Source organism: Piliocolobus tephrosceles, chromosome 17 (assembly GCF_002776525.5).
Source record: "Piliocolobus tephrosceles isolate RC106 chromosome 17, ASM277652v3, whole genome shotgun sequence".
Taxonomy (NCBI): domain Eukaryota; kingdom Metazoa; phylum Chordata; class Mammalia; order Primates; family Cercopithecidae; genus Piliocolobus; species Piliocolobus tephrosceles.
The window spans coordinates 68,764,267-68,782,235 of record NC_045450.1 but is presented as its reverse complement, the minus strand read 5'-3'; the positions used below and the strand labels follow the sequence as shown (position 1 = coordinate 68,782,235).

Here is a 17,969-nt window from a genome sequence, read left to right as displayed (position 1 = left end):
AAAAAAAAAAAAAAAAAAAAAACACTTTAAATGGTGTCATCAGGAACTACTGCTGTTCCTCTCTGCATGTCTGGCATTAAAGTTGAATAGAACGTGCGCTCAGCTGTGTGGCAGAGGCAGTGCCATCCTCACTCCATTCTCAGACACCAGGCAGGCAATTCAATCTCTACCAGCCTCTATTTCCTTATCTGTACAAGGCAGTGATTACGTCATCCACCTTACTCCGTAAATGTGCACTACTTGGCAGCATGCCCACATACCTGGGGCCCCGATCTTCTCTGTCTTCTCTTGGGTGTGCGAAGTGACCACTTGACCCATTATCACCACTGTGTTTCTGCTGGCTTTGGTAGGATGTGGCAGAAGAACCCACACATATTTCCTTAGGATCATTAATTTCTGTAAAATAAAAGAGATCAGGTCTGTAGAGATCAAGATATATACCAAAAAATACCCCCCAACTTCAGCTTGGTGAATGACCATCCACTTTTACTATAGAACACCAGGATTCTTTAGCGGCCGGGTATGGTGGCTCATGCCTGTAATCCCAGCTGTTTGGGAGGTTGAGGCAGGTGGATTGTTTGAGCCCAGGTATTTGAGACCAGCCTGAGCAACATGGCACACCCCATCTCTACAAAAAATACAAAAATTAGCCAGATGTAGTGGTGCGTGCCTGTAGTCCCAGCCACTTGTGGGGCTGAAGCAGGTTGATCACTCAAGCTTGGGAAGTTGAGGCTACAGTGAGCTGTGTTCACAGCACTGCACTCCGGCCTGGGCAATAAAATGAGACCCTGTCTCTCCAAAAAAAAAAAAAAAAAGAACACTAATAATCTTTAAATGCAAACAACTTTTTTTTTTTTTTTTTTGAGACCGAGCCTCACTCTGTCACGCAGGCTGGAGTGCGGTGGCACGATCTCAGCTCACTGCAAGCTCCACCTCCCGGGTTCACGCAATTCTCCTGCCTCAGCCTCCTGAACAGCTGGGACTACAGGTGCTCACCACCATGCCCGGCTAATTTTTTTTTTTTTTTGGTATTTTTAGTAGAGATGGGGTTTCACTGTGTTAGCCGGAATGATCTCAATCTCCTGACTTCATGTTCTGCCCACCTCGGCCTCCCAAAGTGCTGGGATTACGAGCATGAGCCACCATGCCTGGCCTAAAGGTATAACAATTTTTAAAGCACTGGCAAAGACTATGTAAATTTCACTTCTAGATAGTCCTCTATAAAAACTTTTGTACAGGTGCACAAGAAAACATGGACAAAAGAGATTTGTTTCTGCATTTTTTATAAAAGCCAAAAACTGTTAACAATGTAAATGTGCATCCATAGGGACTGGTTACATAAAACAATGACTTGCTTTTCTGCCTTTGAGAAGAATGCACTAGAACTACATCTATCCATAGGGATAATTCTCAGAAACGTATATGGAGTGAAAAAAGCAAGTTTCACAACAAGCACAGGATACCGTACATAAATTAAAAATATGCAAACCAATGCTATGCATTGTTTCAGGGCATGTATGTATAGAGAAGTGCCTGCAAGAATCCATATAAAATTCTGGACAAGGGAGGAAAGGAATGGGATTAGAAATCCGGTGGGGGATAGGGGACAAAAGGAACACCAACTTTATGTGAAATGTTTTCTTTCTTTTTTTGGCGGAGACAGTCTTGGTCTATCCCCCAGGTTGGAGTACAGTGCTGGGATCTCAGCTCACTGCAGCCTCTGCCTGCCAGGTTCAAGCAATTCTCATGCCTCAGCCTCCCAAGTAGCTGGGATTACAGATGCCTACCACCACGCCCAGCTAATTTTTTTGTATTTTAGTAGAGACAGGGTTTCATCATGTTGGCCAGGCTGGTCTCAAACTCCTGACCTCAGGTGATCCGCCTGCCTTGGCCTTCCAAAGTGCTGGGATTACAGGTGTGAGCCACCGTGCCCGACCTTATTTATTTTTATTTATTTTTTGTTTGGGGGGAACTTATTTCTTTAATTAAAAAAGACTTCAAGTAAATATGATAAAATGTTAATCATTTTCAGTTCTTGCTGGCAAAACATGGGTATGCGTTTTAATGTTCTTTGTTCTTTTCCCCTTTTAAAAAATTTCTCAAGCCAGGTGTAGTGGAGCACGCCTGTAGTCCCAGCTACTCAGGAGGCTGAGGCAGGAAGATCTAGCCTGGGTAACACCACAGTGAGATTCTATCTCTTAAAAAAAATCTTTGAAAGGAAAATCACATGAAAAGAAACAAAAATAGTGAGAATATCTTTGATAAAAATAACATGAGCACATTCAAATGAATAATTTTTTTTTAAGGTCATTCAAAATTGGCCAATTCAACTGCACTGAAGAGCGGTTGTCTGCTGCTTTCTGTGTTTGTGTGGTCTAGTGAACAAGACTAAAGGCTGTGTGTGGGGGGACTGATTCTTAAACTCATCAATTTTGCATAGAATGCCCAGCCACAGGAAGCAACAGATAAATGTTTGTGGAAAAAATAAAGAATAAGTGCTCGATATATAAATATTAATATGTAATTAATAACAAGAGCTACCATTTAATAATGGCCCACTATATGCTGGAGCATTTAATTGTAATTCTCTCCATATACTCCTGTATAATTATCCCAGCTTACAGATGAGAAGACTAAGGCTCCGAGAGGTTAAGCTCTGGGCCAACGGCCATAAAGCTGGCCAGCTGCTAAGCCTCAACCTGAACCCAATGTCAATGGCTCCAAGGTCAGTGTCTTTCCACTGAGCAATGCCAGTTCCCTATGGCTCCTCATACAAGGTTCATCTGGACAGTTGATGCTTAAGATATATTTGTTGCCTGGAACACAAATTAGCTGGTTTGTTTGTTGCCTGGGTTCAGAAACTGGAACACAAATCAAGTGGCTTTTTAATCTAATCACTAAAAGGTTTCCCTTAGGGCACCAAGTCTAGTCTAGTGGGAGCAGAAGCTGAAGCTGGCCTTCCTTCCTTCCTTCCCTTTTTTTTTTTTTTGAGACAGAGTCTTGCTCCGTTGCCCACAAACTGAAGTGCAGTGGTGTGATCTTGGCTCACTGCAACCTCAGCCTCCCACTTGGCTCACTGCAACCTCCGCCTCCCCTGTTCAGGGAATTCTCCTGCCTTAGCCTCCCAAGTAACTGGAATTACAGGCACACATCACCACGCCTGCTAATTTTTGTGTTTTTAGCAAAGATAGGGTTTCGATACGTTGGCCAGACTGGTCTCGAACTCCTGACCTCAGGTGACCCGCCTGCCTCTGCCTCCCAAAGTGCTGGGATTACAGGCATGAGCCACTGCGCCTAGCTATGAAAGTTATCTTTCAAGTCCATTCTGGCAAACTTTGGTGAGGGGGTCACACACTGACCCCAGAACCACCAACTCTTCATTCGGACTCTCTACCCTAGGTCAGGCACTGGACTAAACTCCAAATTCAATCAGGATGTCTTGCCCTGACACAACATGCAGTCTGGAGGGGGAGAAAGCCTTTGATCTTACATGGTGATAGCAATAAAGGGATACATTCAAAGCATCAAAGTTGGGAGCAGGGAGAATGGCGTGGTGGGTAAGGGCTGGGGCTCTGGAGACCCATACTGTCTGGGCCTGAGTCTGGTGGGTGTTTTTGTCTTGTTTTTGCTTTTGGTTTTTTTTTGAGACGGAGTCTCCCACTGTCGCCCAGGTGGGAATGCAATGGCCAGATCCCGGCTCACTGCAACCTCCGCCGCCCGGGTTCAAGCGATTCTCCTGCCTCAGCCTCCCAAGTAGCAGAGACTACAGGCGCCTGCCACCACGCCCAGCTCATTTTTTGTATTTTTAGTAGAGACAGGGTTTCACTATGTTGGCCAGGCTGGTCTCGAACTCCTGACTGACCTGATGATCCGCCAGCCTCGGCCTCCCGAAGTACTGGAATTACAGGCGTGAGCCACAGCGCCCGGCCGAGTCTATTCTGTCACTGACAAGCCGAGGGTTATCTGTTTGGAGAAAGTTTTATAACCCCTTAAGTATCTTAAGTATTTCCTCCTCTGTACGAAATGGGGAGAGAAGCCCCTACTGCAGAGCGTTGGCTGCTACTGTTACTATTATTGTTATTATTTGGCTGTGAAGATCGGGTATGTGGTGTGGGAAGGGGGCTGGAGCGCCCAGCCGTGTCGGCCCCTTGCCCACCACCCTCCGTGGGGGGCAATCGGCACCTTCCTTGCAGCCCCCTGGGCCTGCGCTCCCGTGGTCACCCGCAGACTCCTCCACGCCGGACTCCTGCGTGCAATCCAGCTCTGCTGCCCCACCCGCCGCAGGCTCCGAGGGTTTGGGGTGCATGTTTACTTCGGCGACACCAAACGCCCCGCAGCTGTAGGGAGCCCCGGTTCGCAGTGGACGTCGCTACGGCCCCAGCCCAGTCAGAGACTCCCCGTTTTCCTTCTTCGCCAGCCGTTCGCGCCCTAGTCGTTGCAGCCCAACGCTTCCCCGGTCGCTAAGGCAACTGCCGCGCACGCGCACTCGGGTCGGGCCGGCGCGCTGGGGACGCCGGGCGGGGGGGGCCCTGAGACGGCTCCGCCCCCGGCGCGTGCGCGAGTCACGTGAGGGCGCGGAGCGGCAGCAGCTGCGGCGGCAGAGACGTGGGCGGTGGCCGCGCGGGTCTGGCGGGACCGGTTTGGAAGACTTTGCCTCCCTGCAGGTACCGCGCCCCCCGCGCCCTGGGCGCCCTCTCGCGGCCCTTCCGCCCCAGACCCCGCCTCGGCCCCCTCTGCGCCATCCGGCTGCTTCGCCGGACCCCTCTTGAGTTCTCACCACGCCCCCCAGGCCCCGGGCCCCCTCCGCGGCATCCGGCCCCGAAGCCCCTCGGCGCCCCTGAACCCAGGAAATCTTCGTCCCTCCGTCCCGTGAGACTCCTTCCTTCAGACCAAACACCCCCAGCCCCGCCCCTTCACATCTCAGAGCCCTCCTTCCGCCGGCTCCATCCCCACGCCCCCCGCCGCGGCGCTGCACCCCCATACTCTCCCTTCCCCCGGGCCTCCCACCAAACCCCGAACCCCGTTGTAGCCGGCGGGTGCCCTGCCCTCCCTGCAGCCTCTCACCCGGCTCCTCCCCCGAGCGACCCCAGCAATCGCCTCCTTTGTCGGTGCTGCTTTATTCTCCTTTCTAAACGTTTTGGTTTGAGTTGTTGCCGTTGTTTTTCTAAAATGGAAATAATTCAGAAGAATTGAGCTCCTAAAGAAAGGGCACGCCGATTCCTCATGCAGCGGTCGTGGGTTCAGCTAGGATTTCCGAGTTTGCTCGTGTTGACTGGGCCTTGCCGGGTGCTGGAGGGGAAGGGCTGGAAGACGAACCAGGCAGGTCCTTGTTCTGAAAACGTGCCACCCAGACACAGCCCCAGAAACCAGATCGCTGCAGCGCCCCTCGGCTATCCCAGCAGGATGTGTACAGTTGACTGCGAGGCAGTCTGGGGGTCTCACAGTGGGCTCCCTGGCCAGGACTCTGCGCTTTGCTACACCTGCATCTGAATTGCAAGCAGCCCTTTCTGAGTTGTGGGGTGTTGGGTGTACTACTTTACTTCTGTAAGCCTCAATTTCCCCATATATAAACAGGAGAATCTGACTGTGCTTTATAAGGTTAATGAGAGAATAAAGTGAGACAACAGGAATAAAGCACTTAGCAGCATCTTTTGCATGAAATGAGTTCTCAGTTTTACTCTGACCACCACAGATATCCAGTAGCTAATATCAAACACAATAATTGTGGCTAATAGCTTAGGTCTGTTGAACACTCATGGACGGGCACTGTTCTGAGTGCTTTCTATGGACCACTTCATTTTATTCCTCTTGTAGTTCTTAGGCAGAAACTGTTATCCCCTTTCTTACAGGTGGTGTGAACAACGTGCTGAGAGAGGCAAAGTAACTTCATTCAGGACACACAGCTCTTAAATGGAGAGGTGGATTCCAACCCAGGCAGGCCCCTTTCAGAATGTGTGTGTGTGTGTATTTATTTATTGAGACAGTCTCGCTTCGTCGTCCAGGCTGTAGTGCAGTGGTGCCTGCGATCTCAGCTCACTGCTACTTCCGCTCCCCCCCCCCCCCCGCCCGCCCAGACGATTCTTGTGCCTCAGCCTCCCGAGTAGCTGGGATTACAGGCACGTGCTACCACACACAGCTAATTTTTTTTTTTTTAAGTGGAGACAGGGTTTCGCTGTGTTGGTCAGGGTAGTCTTGAACTCCTGGCCTCAAGTTATCTGCCCGCCTTGGCCTCCCAAAGTTCTGGGATTACAGACATGAGCCACTGCACCCAGGCCGTTTTTGGTTTTAATCACTGCAGGAATATTGCAGGGGCACAGAGTTGAACAAATTGGCGCTACTTTTTTTTAAAAGTAGGTTTTTAAAAATTGAAATACCCATGACATAAAATTTATCATTTTAGCCATTTTAAAGTGTATAACTCAGTAGTTCTTACTATAGTCACAATGCTATGCATCCATCACCAGTAACTAATTCCAGAACATTTTATCACCTACAAAAGAAACCCCAACCCCACTAACAGTCATACCACTTTTCTCCCCCGTCCCTCGGCAGCCCTAATTTATCTTCTATCTGTGGATTTGCCTACGCTGGACATTTCATACAAGTGGAAACATACAACATACGGCCTTTTGTCTTTGGTTTCTGTCCTTTAGCATAATGTTTTCAAAGTTTATCTATGTTGTAGTATGTATCAGTACTTCATGCTTTTTTATGGCTGAATAATGTTCCTTTGTATGGGTAACACCACATTTTGCTTCTTCATTTATTCGTTGATAGACATTTTGTTTGTTTCTGCCTTCTGGCAGTTGTGAGTAGGCTGCTGTGAACATGCAAGTAGGGGTTTTTATGTGAGCAAAATTTCTAATTATCTTAGGTATCCGCCTAGGAGTGGGGTACTCTGAATACTTTAATTCTTATTGCACAAATACAGATATGACAGTGAGGAGTATTGGATCTTGGACTAGAATCCAGGTTTCTAATTCCATGTTGCTGCTCTTAGGCTCAGCTTCATTGTGCGTTTCATCATATACCAAAAATTGGCAGTGAAGACAAATAAATCCCAAAAAGTCATCATACACCAATGACTAACTTTGTCAAACTGCTGACACAGAGTATGAGAAGCTTCTTAAATTTTTTCTCAAGAGTTAAATTTGAAGCTTTAAACACAAAGCAGTATTTGGTTCTATTTATTAAATAAAATTGTCTACAGCAGCATGTCAGGTGCTGAGGAGGAATATAAAGATGTGTGAGATCTGGCTGGGCGCATCCCAGTACTTTGGGAGGCTGAGGCGGGCGGATCATGAGGTCAGGAGTTTGAGACCAGCCTGGCCAATATGATGAAACCCGTCACTACTTAAAACAAAAAAAATTACAAAAATTCGCCAGGCGTGGTGGCACGCGCCTGTAGTACCAGCTACTTGGGAGGCTGAGGCAGAAGAATCGTTTGAACTTGGAAGGCAGAGGTTGTGGTGAGCTGAGATCGCACTACTGCACTCCAGCCTGGGCGACAGAGCGATACTCCGTCTCAAAAAAAAAAAAAAGAAGTTGTGTGAGATCCCAGCCTCACACCATCACAAAACGCCAGGAGGATTAAAGACTTAAACTGAAAAAGCAAAAGTGTAAAATTTCTAGAAAATAATTCAAAAAAATTCCTTTATGACCTGAGGCTAAGGAGGGATTTCTGAAACAAAACGTAGTGAGTACAAATCCCAAAGCAGAAAGATTGATGCGTTTGTCTATTTCAAAATTAAGATATTCAGCCAGGTGCAGTGGCTCCCACCTGTAATCCCAGCACTTTGGGAGGCCAAGGCAGGTGGATTGCTTGAGCTCATGAGTTTGAGACCAGCCTGGGCAACATGGCGAAACCCCATCTCTACCAGAAAAGAAAAAAAAAAAAAAAAAAAAAACTGGGCTTGTAGTCCCAACTACTTGGGATGCTGAGGTGGGAGGATGGCTTGAGCCTGGAAGGCGGAGGTTGCAGTGAGCTGTGATCATGCCACTGCACATCAACCTGGGCAGTAGAGCCAGACCTTGTCTCAATATAATAATAGCACATTTAGTTTATCAAAGATACTGTAATGAGACACAAAACATACAGAGAGCTAGTATCTAGAATATGTTAAGAATTCTTACAATTCTAAGAGAAAAAGAAGGAAAGGACAAAAGATAGGAACGGGCGTTTCAAAGATTACAAAACACAGGCAGCACATACGTATAAAAAGGACTGTAGTCTTATTAGTAACCAGGGAAATGTAAATAAAACCATAACGAGATACCACTTCACAGCCACCCTGTTGGCAGAAGGTGAAGCTTTGGACGCTACCAGGCAGTGACATTGAGAAGTGGCACAAACCCGCTGCTGGTGGGAGTGTGAATGGGTTCTGCTGCTTTGCAAAAGCATTTGGCAGTGGAATGCATGTGGCCCAGCAGTTCAGCCATGGGCAGATGCCTTTGAGAATTCTTGCACAGGTGTGCAGGAGATGGGAACAAGTGCCCCCTGCAGCGCTGTTCCTTACTGTAAAGTCAAAACCAACAGAAACAATGCATGTGCCCAGCACCAGCAGCAGGGGGATCTGTGAACGGCAGTGCATCTGAACCGTGAGATACTGTGCAGCTGCAGAGGAGGATGGACTACAGCTGCAGGGGCATGGATGAGTCTCAGGAATAATGTTGAGTGAGAGAAAGAAGTCACCAAAGGGTCCATGCAGTGTGGCTCCTTTACGTGAGGTTCAAAACCAGGCAAAACTTGGCAGTACTGTTACTGTTTCAGAATACATGCTTCAGGTATACAGCTGTTTTGTTAAAACGTCAGGGAGTGACTACCCCAAAATTTAGGAGAGGCTGCCTCCAGGATAGAGGAGGGGCTGTAATCAGAGGAGCAACATACAGGACTTCCAGGACACTAGTTTTGTTAAGTAGGCTGGTGGCTAAGTGGCTGTTTTATTATTCTTTGAACTGTGCATAATACGTTTTACGTACTTCTGTATATATTTTACAAATTTTGCCAGATGCAGTGGCTCACGCCTGTAATCACAGCAACTTTGGGAGGCCGAGATGGGTGGATCACTTCAGGTCAGGAGTTCAAGACCAGTCTGACCAACATGGTGAAACCCCATCTCTACTAAAGATACAGAAATTAGCTGGGCATGGTGACAGGCACCTGTAGTCCCAGCTACTTGGGAGGCTGAGGCAGGATAATTGCTTGAACCCAGAAGGTGGAGGTTGCAGTGAGCAGAAATTGCACCATTGCACTCCAGCCTGGAAGACAGAGCAAGACTCTGTCTAAAAACAAAAATTTTTTTTAGTTACAGAAAAATTTGTTTTCTATACATCTCCTGTCCTCCAGAGGCCTGTGCTCTCCTTGGACAACCAAGAAACTGAGATATAAGCAAGTTGAGTGTTTACATAGAATCCAGAGCAGTGTGTGCTAAGTGCCACATGGGTAAGAGAGATGGAGAGGAACTCAGAGGCGGGGGCAGTGCCACGACCTGGGAAGGGAAGAGACAGGACGGAAGTGTCTCCCCAGGGCTGGCATGTTGTCGGTGCTTGTCAGGAAGTGATTGAACTGAGGAGAAGGCATGGGACTTGAAAGGTTAGGAAGAACAGAGGATTTGGAGTGCTGAGTACAAGACAGATTCACACTGTGAAAAAAAGTAAGATTTCTTTGAAAAAATGTTTTCAATGAAAACAGTCATAGCCCTGGAGCCTTACTGAAAAGCTGGATAATCCCAGCTGGTAAGGAGGGGGACCTCAGGTCTACCCTGGTCAGTTGAAGATGACAGGAATCTTTGAGACTTTCTGGCTCCTGAATACACATAGTGGTTTTAGCCTAAGGGAGGTTGCAGAGTTTTCAGTTTGTCTCTTCCATGTCCTGAAAGTTGAACTGACTGTTCATCCATCCCTTCCTGCCACTGTTTATCCTTATCCCCTGTGGCTGATGTAACAAACTGCCACAAAGGTAGTGGCTTAAAATGACCCAGATGTCTCTTCCTTCTGGAGACGGGAATCTGAGATCATTCTGACTGGGCTGAAGTCAGAGTGTCAGCAGGGCTGTCTTCCTCTGCAGGTTCCACTGCAGAATCCTTTTCCTGGCCTCTGCCAGCTTCTAGAGGCCACCCTCAGTCCCTGACTGGTGGCCCACCCCTCTGTCCATCATCGAAACCAGCAGCACAGAGTACCCTCAACTCGAGCTCTCTCTGACCTCTCCCTCTAGTCACATTGCTCTGTCTTTGATCTTCCTGCCCCCCTTACAAGGACACATGATGACATTGGACCCACCCTCCCCAGCTCAGAGTCCTTAACTCAATCACATCTACGGAGTCCCTTTTGCCACATAAGGTAACATATTTACAGGGTCTGGGGATCAGGCTGTAGGTATCCCTGCAGGCCATTACTCTGCCCACCACACTGTCGTTCGCTGGTGCTTTGATTGTTTTTTTTCTGTCCTACTTGTTTTGTCTTCTTTAAAACGCTGGCCAGTCTGCCTTGTGTTCTTTTACCACCCACCCCACGTCACATGCATTTGGATGGCTTGGTGATGTCCATGTTTCAGCCAAGACTTTCCTCCCAGAACTCTTGGTTTATGAAGGTTTTTGCATTTGATTTGATTGCCCTTTACACTGCTAGGTGGAGTGGAGTGGGATCGGGTTACAGGCCACAGCAGTGGTGCTTTGAAGAGGTGACTTTGCTCCTTGCATAATTGTCCCATGACGCTTTTGCAGTTGTAATGTTTCCTGTAGGTTTTTGATGACTCTTGACCCGTAGAAGTAGAAAATGCTTAAAAGATAATAGGGAATTGCTCTTCTTTTTCTAGTTTGGAGACAGTTCTGGTTTTGTTTTGTTTTGTTTTGTTCACAGATGTTTTAGTTTTCTGCAGAGATGAGAAAACAAAGCTTAAAAAAATTTTTTTAAATTATTTTATATTTTTCCAACTTCGTTGGACTATAATTGACAAATAAAATTATAGAAATTTAAGGTGTACAACATGATTTGATATGTGTATACTTTGTGAAATCACTACAACCAAGTTAATTAAGACATTCATCTCCTCAGTTACTTTTTTATTTCTTTATGGTGAGAACACTTGAGATCTACCCTCTAAGCAGATTTTAAGCCTACAGCTTGGTATTGCTCACTGCGGTCACCGTACTGTACATTAGATCTCCATATGTACGCATTTTATAATTGAAAGTTTATACCCTTTGACCAAAACTTGCCACCCATGCCCCCACCTCTAGCAACCACCATTCTACTCTCTGTTTAAGAAAACAAAGCTTTAGAATAACTTTTTGCAGGTAGATTGTACGGGAATCAGAATTTTACTGTGTTTTAGTATTGCTTTCCGCATCATGGGTTTCTCTAGGTTGTAGGCTGCCTTGGTTGGTTTTGAGCTGCTATAACAAAATACCATGAACTGGGTGGCTTGGAAACAGCAAACACTTTTCACAGTTTGGGAGGCTGAATTGTCCAAGATCAAGGTGGTGGAGCCCTCATTATCTGATCACCTCCCAAAGGCCCTCCCTTCTAAACCATCACCTGGGGGGTTAAGTTTCAAGACCAAGAATCGGGTTGTGGGGCCGAATGCTCAGACCAGACCGTAGCACAGGTTAATAGCTTTCACTATTCAAGCCACAAAACAGTAACGAGTCAGACACCTAAAGCAACTTTGACGAGGCTTGATATCTACATATGCCTTAGTGGGCTTCTAGGCTTAAATGTGTGATAAATTCCTTTGAAAGTTTCAGCGAGAGGCCATGAGCTTTTGAAATGTGGCGGCTTTGGGCAAAGTACTGATTTCTTTTGTCATGAGAAAAATGTTATTTTCCATCATGTACAGAGGGTAGGGAAGGAGATCGAGAGGAGGGAATGAATTTTAATTTCCAATTCTCTTCACATTTTTGGCCCATCAGGGTGTGAGAGAATACGTGAACTGTCTGGCGAGGCTGAGGAGCAGCAGAGGCCACAGAGCCTGTGCTCTCCGTGTGGCCCACCTTCATCCCCAGCTGGGTGACCAGGGCTCAGGACCCCTCCTCTCCCCTGATGCGTTACCTTCCCAAACAAGCCCCACCAGCTCCCTCTGTTGGTGCTCCAGGAGGAGGCCCAAGCACTCCAGTCTGGCGTGAAGGCGTCTCCAGTCTGCCTCTCCCAGCCTCCTTCAAGCCTGTGCGCCTGCACACGTGGGGCCTCACACAGGATGGCACAGCCTGTGCTGTCCGTGCGGGGGACTTCCCAGTGTTTCCTGAACAGGCCAGATCCTTGACAGTGCCGAGCCTTTCTCCGTGGGCCCAGGCCTGGGAGGCCCCTTCCCTCCTCTCTGCCTAGAGATTCTACTCACACTTCAAGACCCATTTCACCCCAGTGGCGCCCTTGCCACCTTACGTTGCAGTTGCTCGGTGTATCTTTCTCTGACTTCCGTGTGTACCGGGTGGCACGGAGTCCTGGTTTATTCATGATGGTGTCCTCAGTCTTCATTGCTGTTCTAGAAGTTTGGTTTTCCATGTAGATCTCGAGAGACTGTGGGACCAGTGACCATGTGTGTTTAGGCCTCTTTGCTGTGTGTTCACTATCCATTCCTAAATCGGCATTTGAATGTGTCAGTCTTCTGTGAGTTTTGTGGATGTGAGTCAGATCTCTTTGTCTTGAGCTGCCTCTGAGGAATGAAAAACTTGCATTTCTATCCATCAAGGCTGAGGACCAGACCTTGAATGCCATCAACCCCTCTGATGCTCTGTGATTTTTAAAATATACGTAGCAGCCATAATATTAACACATGTTTAAGGTACTTGCACATGATGGTCCTCCCCTGACAAGATGGTGAGGGGTGTCTAGTGGGGGTGTTGAGAAGCTGGGCCATGATGAGCTTGAAGCCTCTCGGCCCCAGGTTCCTGTATTCACCTTTCCAGTGGGTGTGTCTCCTCTGCTGGCCTGAGTGGGAGGTCCCTGGTGGGTTTAGCACACAAGCTTTTCTTTCTGTAAAAGATCAAAGGAATTTGTGGGTGGTCTGCTCCTGAGCTGGGGGCTGAGATGGATCCTGCCGTGCGGAGACTGAGAGCCGGACAGGAAAAGACTCTGCCTCTGAGCTGCAGCCAGAGATGTGGTAGTGTTGAGCTTCTTTGTGCCAGGATTTGTGGAAGGTGCTGGAGAAACAGAGAGGAGTAGAATTTGGCCTCTGCGCTGGAGGACTGCAGCCTGCTGGGGTGGTCAGAGACAGAACAGTTACAGCGCGGTGTGCATGGTGGAGGAGAGGGAAAATGTGGACCAGAGGTTTCCTTTCATTTCCTCAGCACCTGACCCACTCAGAGCCTCGGGGGGCTGCGCCCAAACACAGTGGGACACCTTTCTCCCTGCCACCCTACCAGGAGATGAGACAGGTGGTGGACACCTGAACTCAGGTAGGCCGGCCAGAATCCCTGCCAGGATTTGGAAAGAGAGGCCAGGACAGCCTGTGGCAATGTGGATGTTCCAGGGAACGCTGCAGGTGGAACGGAAGAAGGGGTGTGCAGAGCGAGGCAGTGGGAGGCCCATATGAAACCCAGATAGGCACCAGGCAGAGAAAGGCACCGAGGGCAGCTGTGGCTGCTCCCTTCCCTGACGCCGGTGTGGTGCCTGGGTGGTGTTTCCCCAAGGGTCCCTGGGATTGGAATGGGCTTTTGTCCCATTTGATGAAATGTTCCCTAAGAAAAAAGGCATAGGAAAAGGGGGGCACCCTCCAGCTGTTCCTGAGGACACATGCACTGTGTCCCCAGCAGACACCAGAAGCTTTTCTTATTCTGAGAGGAGGGTACTTGGTGCTTAGTATATGGTTTGCTGCTGTACGGAGATTCATGGCGTAAGAATTTTTGTGTTTTCTTAATTTTTGAGCACTTGGATGTTAGTTTAATATAGTTTTCGCAGCTGAACTAAGAGGAAAAGAAAAGGCATTTGTTTCTTGTTGGTTTTATTCACAGATTGGCCTTAAGAGAAGGACAGAGCCGTATACTGCTGACGACCCAGAACTGGCAGACAGAAGGTAAGAGACCCCAGGGCAGGTAATGACCTCAGCAGAGAAACTGGGGCCCCCTGTGTTGTCAGCCACCTTTTGCTAGATATTTACTTCGAAAAGGTTCAGATTCTTGAAAAAAATCAGGCTTAAGGAGGAAGCTTCCATCGGTGTGGGGTCCCTCCATGAGGCACGCCTGACCTTCTTTTTGTAGCGAGAGCCTTGCTCTGTATACTTGGAGCAACTAATTTCCCCACAAATACTGCTTTGACTACAACACCATTGATCTTGATATGTGGTATCTATTTTTTCTTTTTCTTTTTTTTTTCTTATTTATTTATTTTTTTTGAGACAAGAGTCTTGCTCTGTTGCCCAGGCTGGAGTGCAGTGGTGCAATCTCAGCTCACTGCAACCTCTGCCTCCTGGGTTCACGCCATTTTCGTGCCTCAGCCTCCCAAGTAGCTGGAACTACAGGCGCCCGCCACCACGTCTGGCTAATTTTTTGTATTTTTGGTAGAGACGGGGTTTGTGTTAGCCAGGATGGTCTCGATCTCCTGACCTCGTGATCTGCCCGCCTTGGCCTCCCAAAGTGCTGGGATTACAGGCATGAGCCACCGTGCCCGGCCTGTAGTTATCTATTTTTTCATTGAAAACATTGTTTTAACAGCCTAGATGTGTGCCTACCTGTTATTGGAAGAATAAGCTTAATGTTCCAAGTGTCTAGGTTTCTTTAGTCATAGCTTGTTATTCCCAGTTTTATTACATTTTGCTTGAGAAGTCCTGGTACATACAGGTAATTACATATAGGTAATTGTTTTTGCATTTACTTTCCTCATGGCCATGTGTTTGATTAGTTATGACAAAAGGCACACACACGTTTTATGAGTTATTTCTGGAACTCAATTTAGGATGGTCTAACATAGAATATCAGGTGTTTTGTTTTGTTTTGTTTTTTGGTTTTTTTTTTTTTTTGAGATGGAGTCTAACTCTGTTGCCCAAGCTGGAGTGCAGTGGGGCAGTCTCGGCTCACTGTAATATCCGCCTGCTAGATTCAAGTGATTCTCCTTCCTCAGCCCCCCAAGTTGGGCATGCACCACCACACCCGGCTAATTTTTGTATTTTTAGTAGAGATAAGGTTTCACCATGTTGGCCAGGCTGGTCTTGAACTGCTAACCTCAAGTGATCTGCCTGCCTCGGCCTCCCAAAGTGCTGGGATTACAGGTGTAAGTCACTGTCCCTGGCTGAAATCTCAGTTTTTACTGTTCTTATAGGATATTAATGTTTGGGGCATGTCTTTGGGAATCTGTTTTGGGCATGTCTTCGGGAACCCAGTAATTATGACTGTTGACGGGCTGCAGCCAGTGTGAAAGCTCTGATACCTGCCCCGTCATCAGCATATCCAGCAGCAGGAGGATTGTGAGAGGGGTGGTGGCACGGCTTCCTGTCATGCACATCTGGAAACAGGCATGCTCATTCGCTACCCAGAATGGGGGCCCTAACTTTGAATATATTTCAAAGGATTGTCAATCAAAGGATTTGGGAGCAGTAAGGGGTATTGGTGACTGCTGTATGGAAGATTGCTCAGAAAAAAGAAAGACTTCGTTGAACTAGACTGCTCATATTTTAGGTGATCTCAGCCAATCTGGTACATAAAGAAAAATTACCCCAAAGGAGCATTTATTTTAGTTGTTTTTAGCTTAAGTATTTGGCTTATGTACTTAGTCAAATTTAAAACGTTTCCTTTTCCTGATGAACTTTGGCATTCTCATTGCGGGAGGTGAGTTTCTGTGCACAGAGCCCCAGCGGGCAGCATTTTACCTGTAGGGAATAAAGGGGCCCGACTTTTCATTTGAGGAAAACTTGTTTGTTTGTTTGTTTGTTTTGAGATGGAGTCGCAGTCTGTCGCCCAGGCTGGAGTGCAGTGGCCCTATATTGGCTCACTGCAGCCTCCGCCTCCCGGGTTCAAGCAATTCTCTGCCTCAGCCTCCCAAGTAGCTGAGACTACAGGCGCCCACCACCACGTCCGGCTAATTTTTGTATTTTTAGTAGAGATGGGATTTTACCATCTTGGCCAGACTGGTCTTGAACTTCTGACCACCCGCCTTGGCCTCCCAAAGTGCTGGGATTATAGGCATGAGCCACCGCGCCTGGCCGAGGAAAACATTTTTTAAACTTAATGCCACATTAGTTTACAAATTTGGTAACTTAATTTGGTAACTTCATATGGTAGCAATATCAACTTCACACGGTACCACTATGGAACTTTCTGTTTTTGAGAGATTGTTTCCTTACCGTAGGGCATTTAGGAATCCTACTACTTCTCTGTTTCTTCAGTTTTCAGTCATATTTATTTTGTATGTTTTGTTGATTTGTAATTAACACTACACAGTTACATATATTTATTCAACAGTTTTTAAATTATTTTATATGCCTTTTGTCACAATATGGTGCCGTTCTTGTGCGTGTTCCATTTCAGTGGTTAATTTGTTTTCTTCTGCTTGGTTCCTTTTTTACTCTGCAAAACTTGGTTGAGCTCAAATTACACTGCAGTGGAGTAGGAGGGAATTCACCCATTCTTTCTTAAACTTATGCTAATTTTTGCTGCTACTGTTGGGTATTTTCTTAGGTTCCAGACCTTTTTTTTTTTTTTTCTATTTTAAAGGGATTTCTTTAAAAGTGGCCACCCCCAGAAGTTTTATATTTCTTTTTCTTTTGGCTTAAAATCAATGTTCTTTTCAGAATATAAGCTGTGTCCTTGGGTTTGTGTGTATCTGAGTTCCCTGTTAATACAAGTGTAGTCTATTGCAGTCGTTTTGATATTTTGTCTTTCACAGGATGAACACAGTTGATTTAGCCTGATATGAAGTCCACTCACTCGGTCTGTGGCCAGGGCTCCCCATGCCTGGCCTTGGTCCACTTCTGCAGGGTTACCTCTGATTGCAGGCACACATCTACCAGATCATGTGGCATTTTGCATTATTTTGTTAAATGTCTGTGTCTTCACCTAGGGACGGTCATTTAGTTCATCTGTGAACCCTTCGAATCACAGTACACAGAACCTAGTAGGTGCTTAGTGTATGCATGCTATGTGGACACTCACCAGAGTTGTGTTGGACTTTTCTTTCCTCAAATGTAAGGGATCAGGCACCATGATGGTTACAAATTAAGTTAGAAGATGGAGGAGTGCTCACTCTGTTGTCATTTGAGAAGCCATTTTTCCAAGCTTGGAGGTTATCTCTTTAAACAAAAAAAAATTTTTTTTAATTGATGTAAAGGTTTTTGAAAGCTGAGTTTTGTCTCCAGTGGATCGTAAGCTTTTGAGGCCAAGGCCATGTCTTAGTGCCATCTCTGTTTCATCTCCTTTGTCCCTACACAGGTAGTAGGTCCTCCGTACTTGCTGATTGTGAATAAAGCAAAGAAATACGTGTACCTCCGCTGTATGAATTAGAAGCTTTGTGTTTGTTATTATTAGACTAGGAGCATGTTTCAGGTGCAGAGCATATTGTGTTTGTCTCTGTAGCCACAGTATGTAGTGTAGTACCTGATTTTAGTGGGAATTTGGTAACTTCTGGTAGTTATGTTGATTAGTCTCCTTGGAAGAAAGTAACTTTATAAGCTACAGATGTTAAGTGATGAGATCATAAATTGACTGAATCTCCAGGCATGGTGGCTCATGCCTGTAATCCCAGCACTTTGGGAGGCCAAGGTGGGGGCGGATCACCTGAGGTCAGGAGTTCGAGACCATCCTGGCCAACATGGTGAAACCCCATCTCTACTAAAAATAAAAAATTAGCCAGGTGTGGTGGCATGTGCCTGTAGTCCCAGCTACTTGGAAGGCTGAGGCAGGATAATCACTTGAACCCGGGAGGTGGAGGTTGCAGTGAACCAAGATCATACCACTGCACTCCAGCCTGGGCGACAGAGTGAGACTCTGTCTCATAGATAGATAGATAGATAGATAGATAGATAGATAGATAGATAGATAGATAGA

At 46.8% G+C, this 17,969-nt stretch overlaps 2 protein-coding genes across 5 annotated transcripts in view; both read left to right on the top strand.

Annotated features, from left to right (window-relative positions):
* Window positions 1-4,432, top strand: part of LOC111552567 (dynein assembly factor 1, axonemal) — a 42,797-nt gene extending 38,365 nt beyond the window's left edge. The window contains exon 8 of the mRNA XM_031934444.1: window positions 4,194-4,432. Coding sequence (XP_031790304.1) covers window positions 4,194-4,432 — 239 coding nt within the window. The remainder of the gene's footprint in view (window positions 1-4,193) is intronic.
* A 116-nt stretch (window positions 4,433-4,548) lies between these two features.
* The window catches only part of HSDL1 (hydroxysteroid dehydrogenase like 1), a 26,080-nt gene continuing 12,659 nt past the window's right edge, over window positions 4,549-17,969 (top strand). The window contains exons 1-4 of one of the 4 annotated variants that reach the window (XM_023226844.1): window positions 4,567-4,664; window positions 5,850-5,952; window positions 13,284-13,391; window positions 13,947-14,008. The gene's annotated coding sequence lies outside the window, so the exon portion shown is untranslated. Of the gene's footprint in view, window positions 4,665-5,849; window positions 5,953-13,283; window positions 13,392-13,946; window positions 14,009-17,969 lie in introns of all 4 variants that reach the window. The other 3 variants (XM_023226843.1, XM_023226845.1, XM_023226842.1) reach the window with 3 other exon arrangements.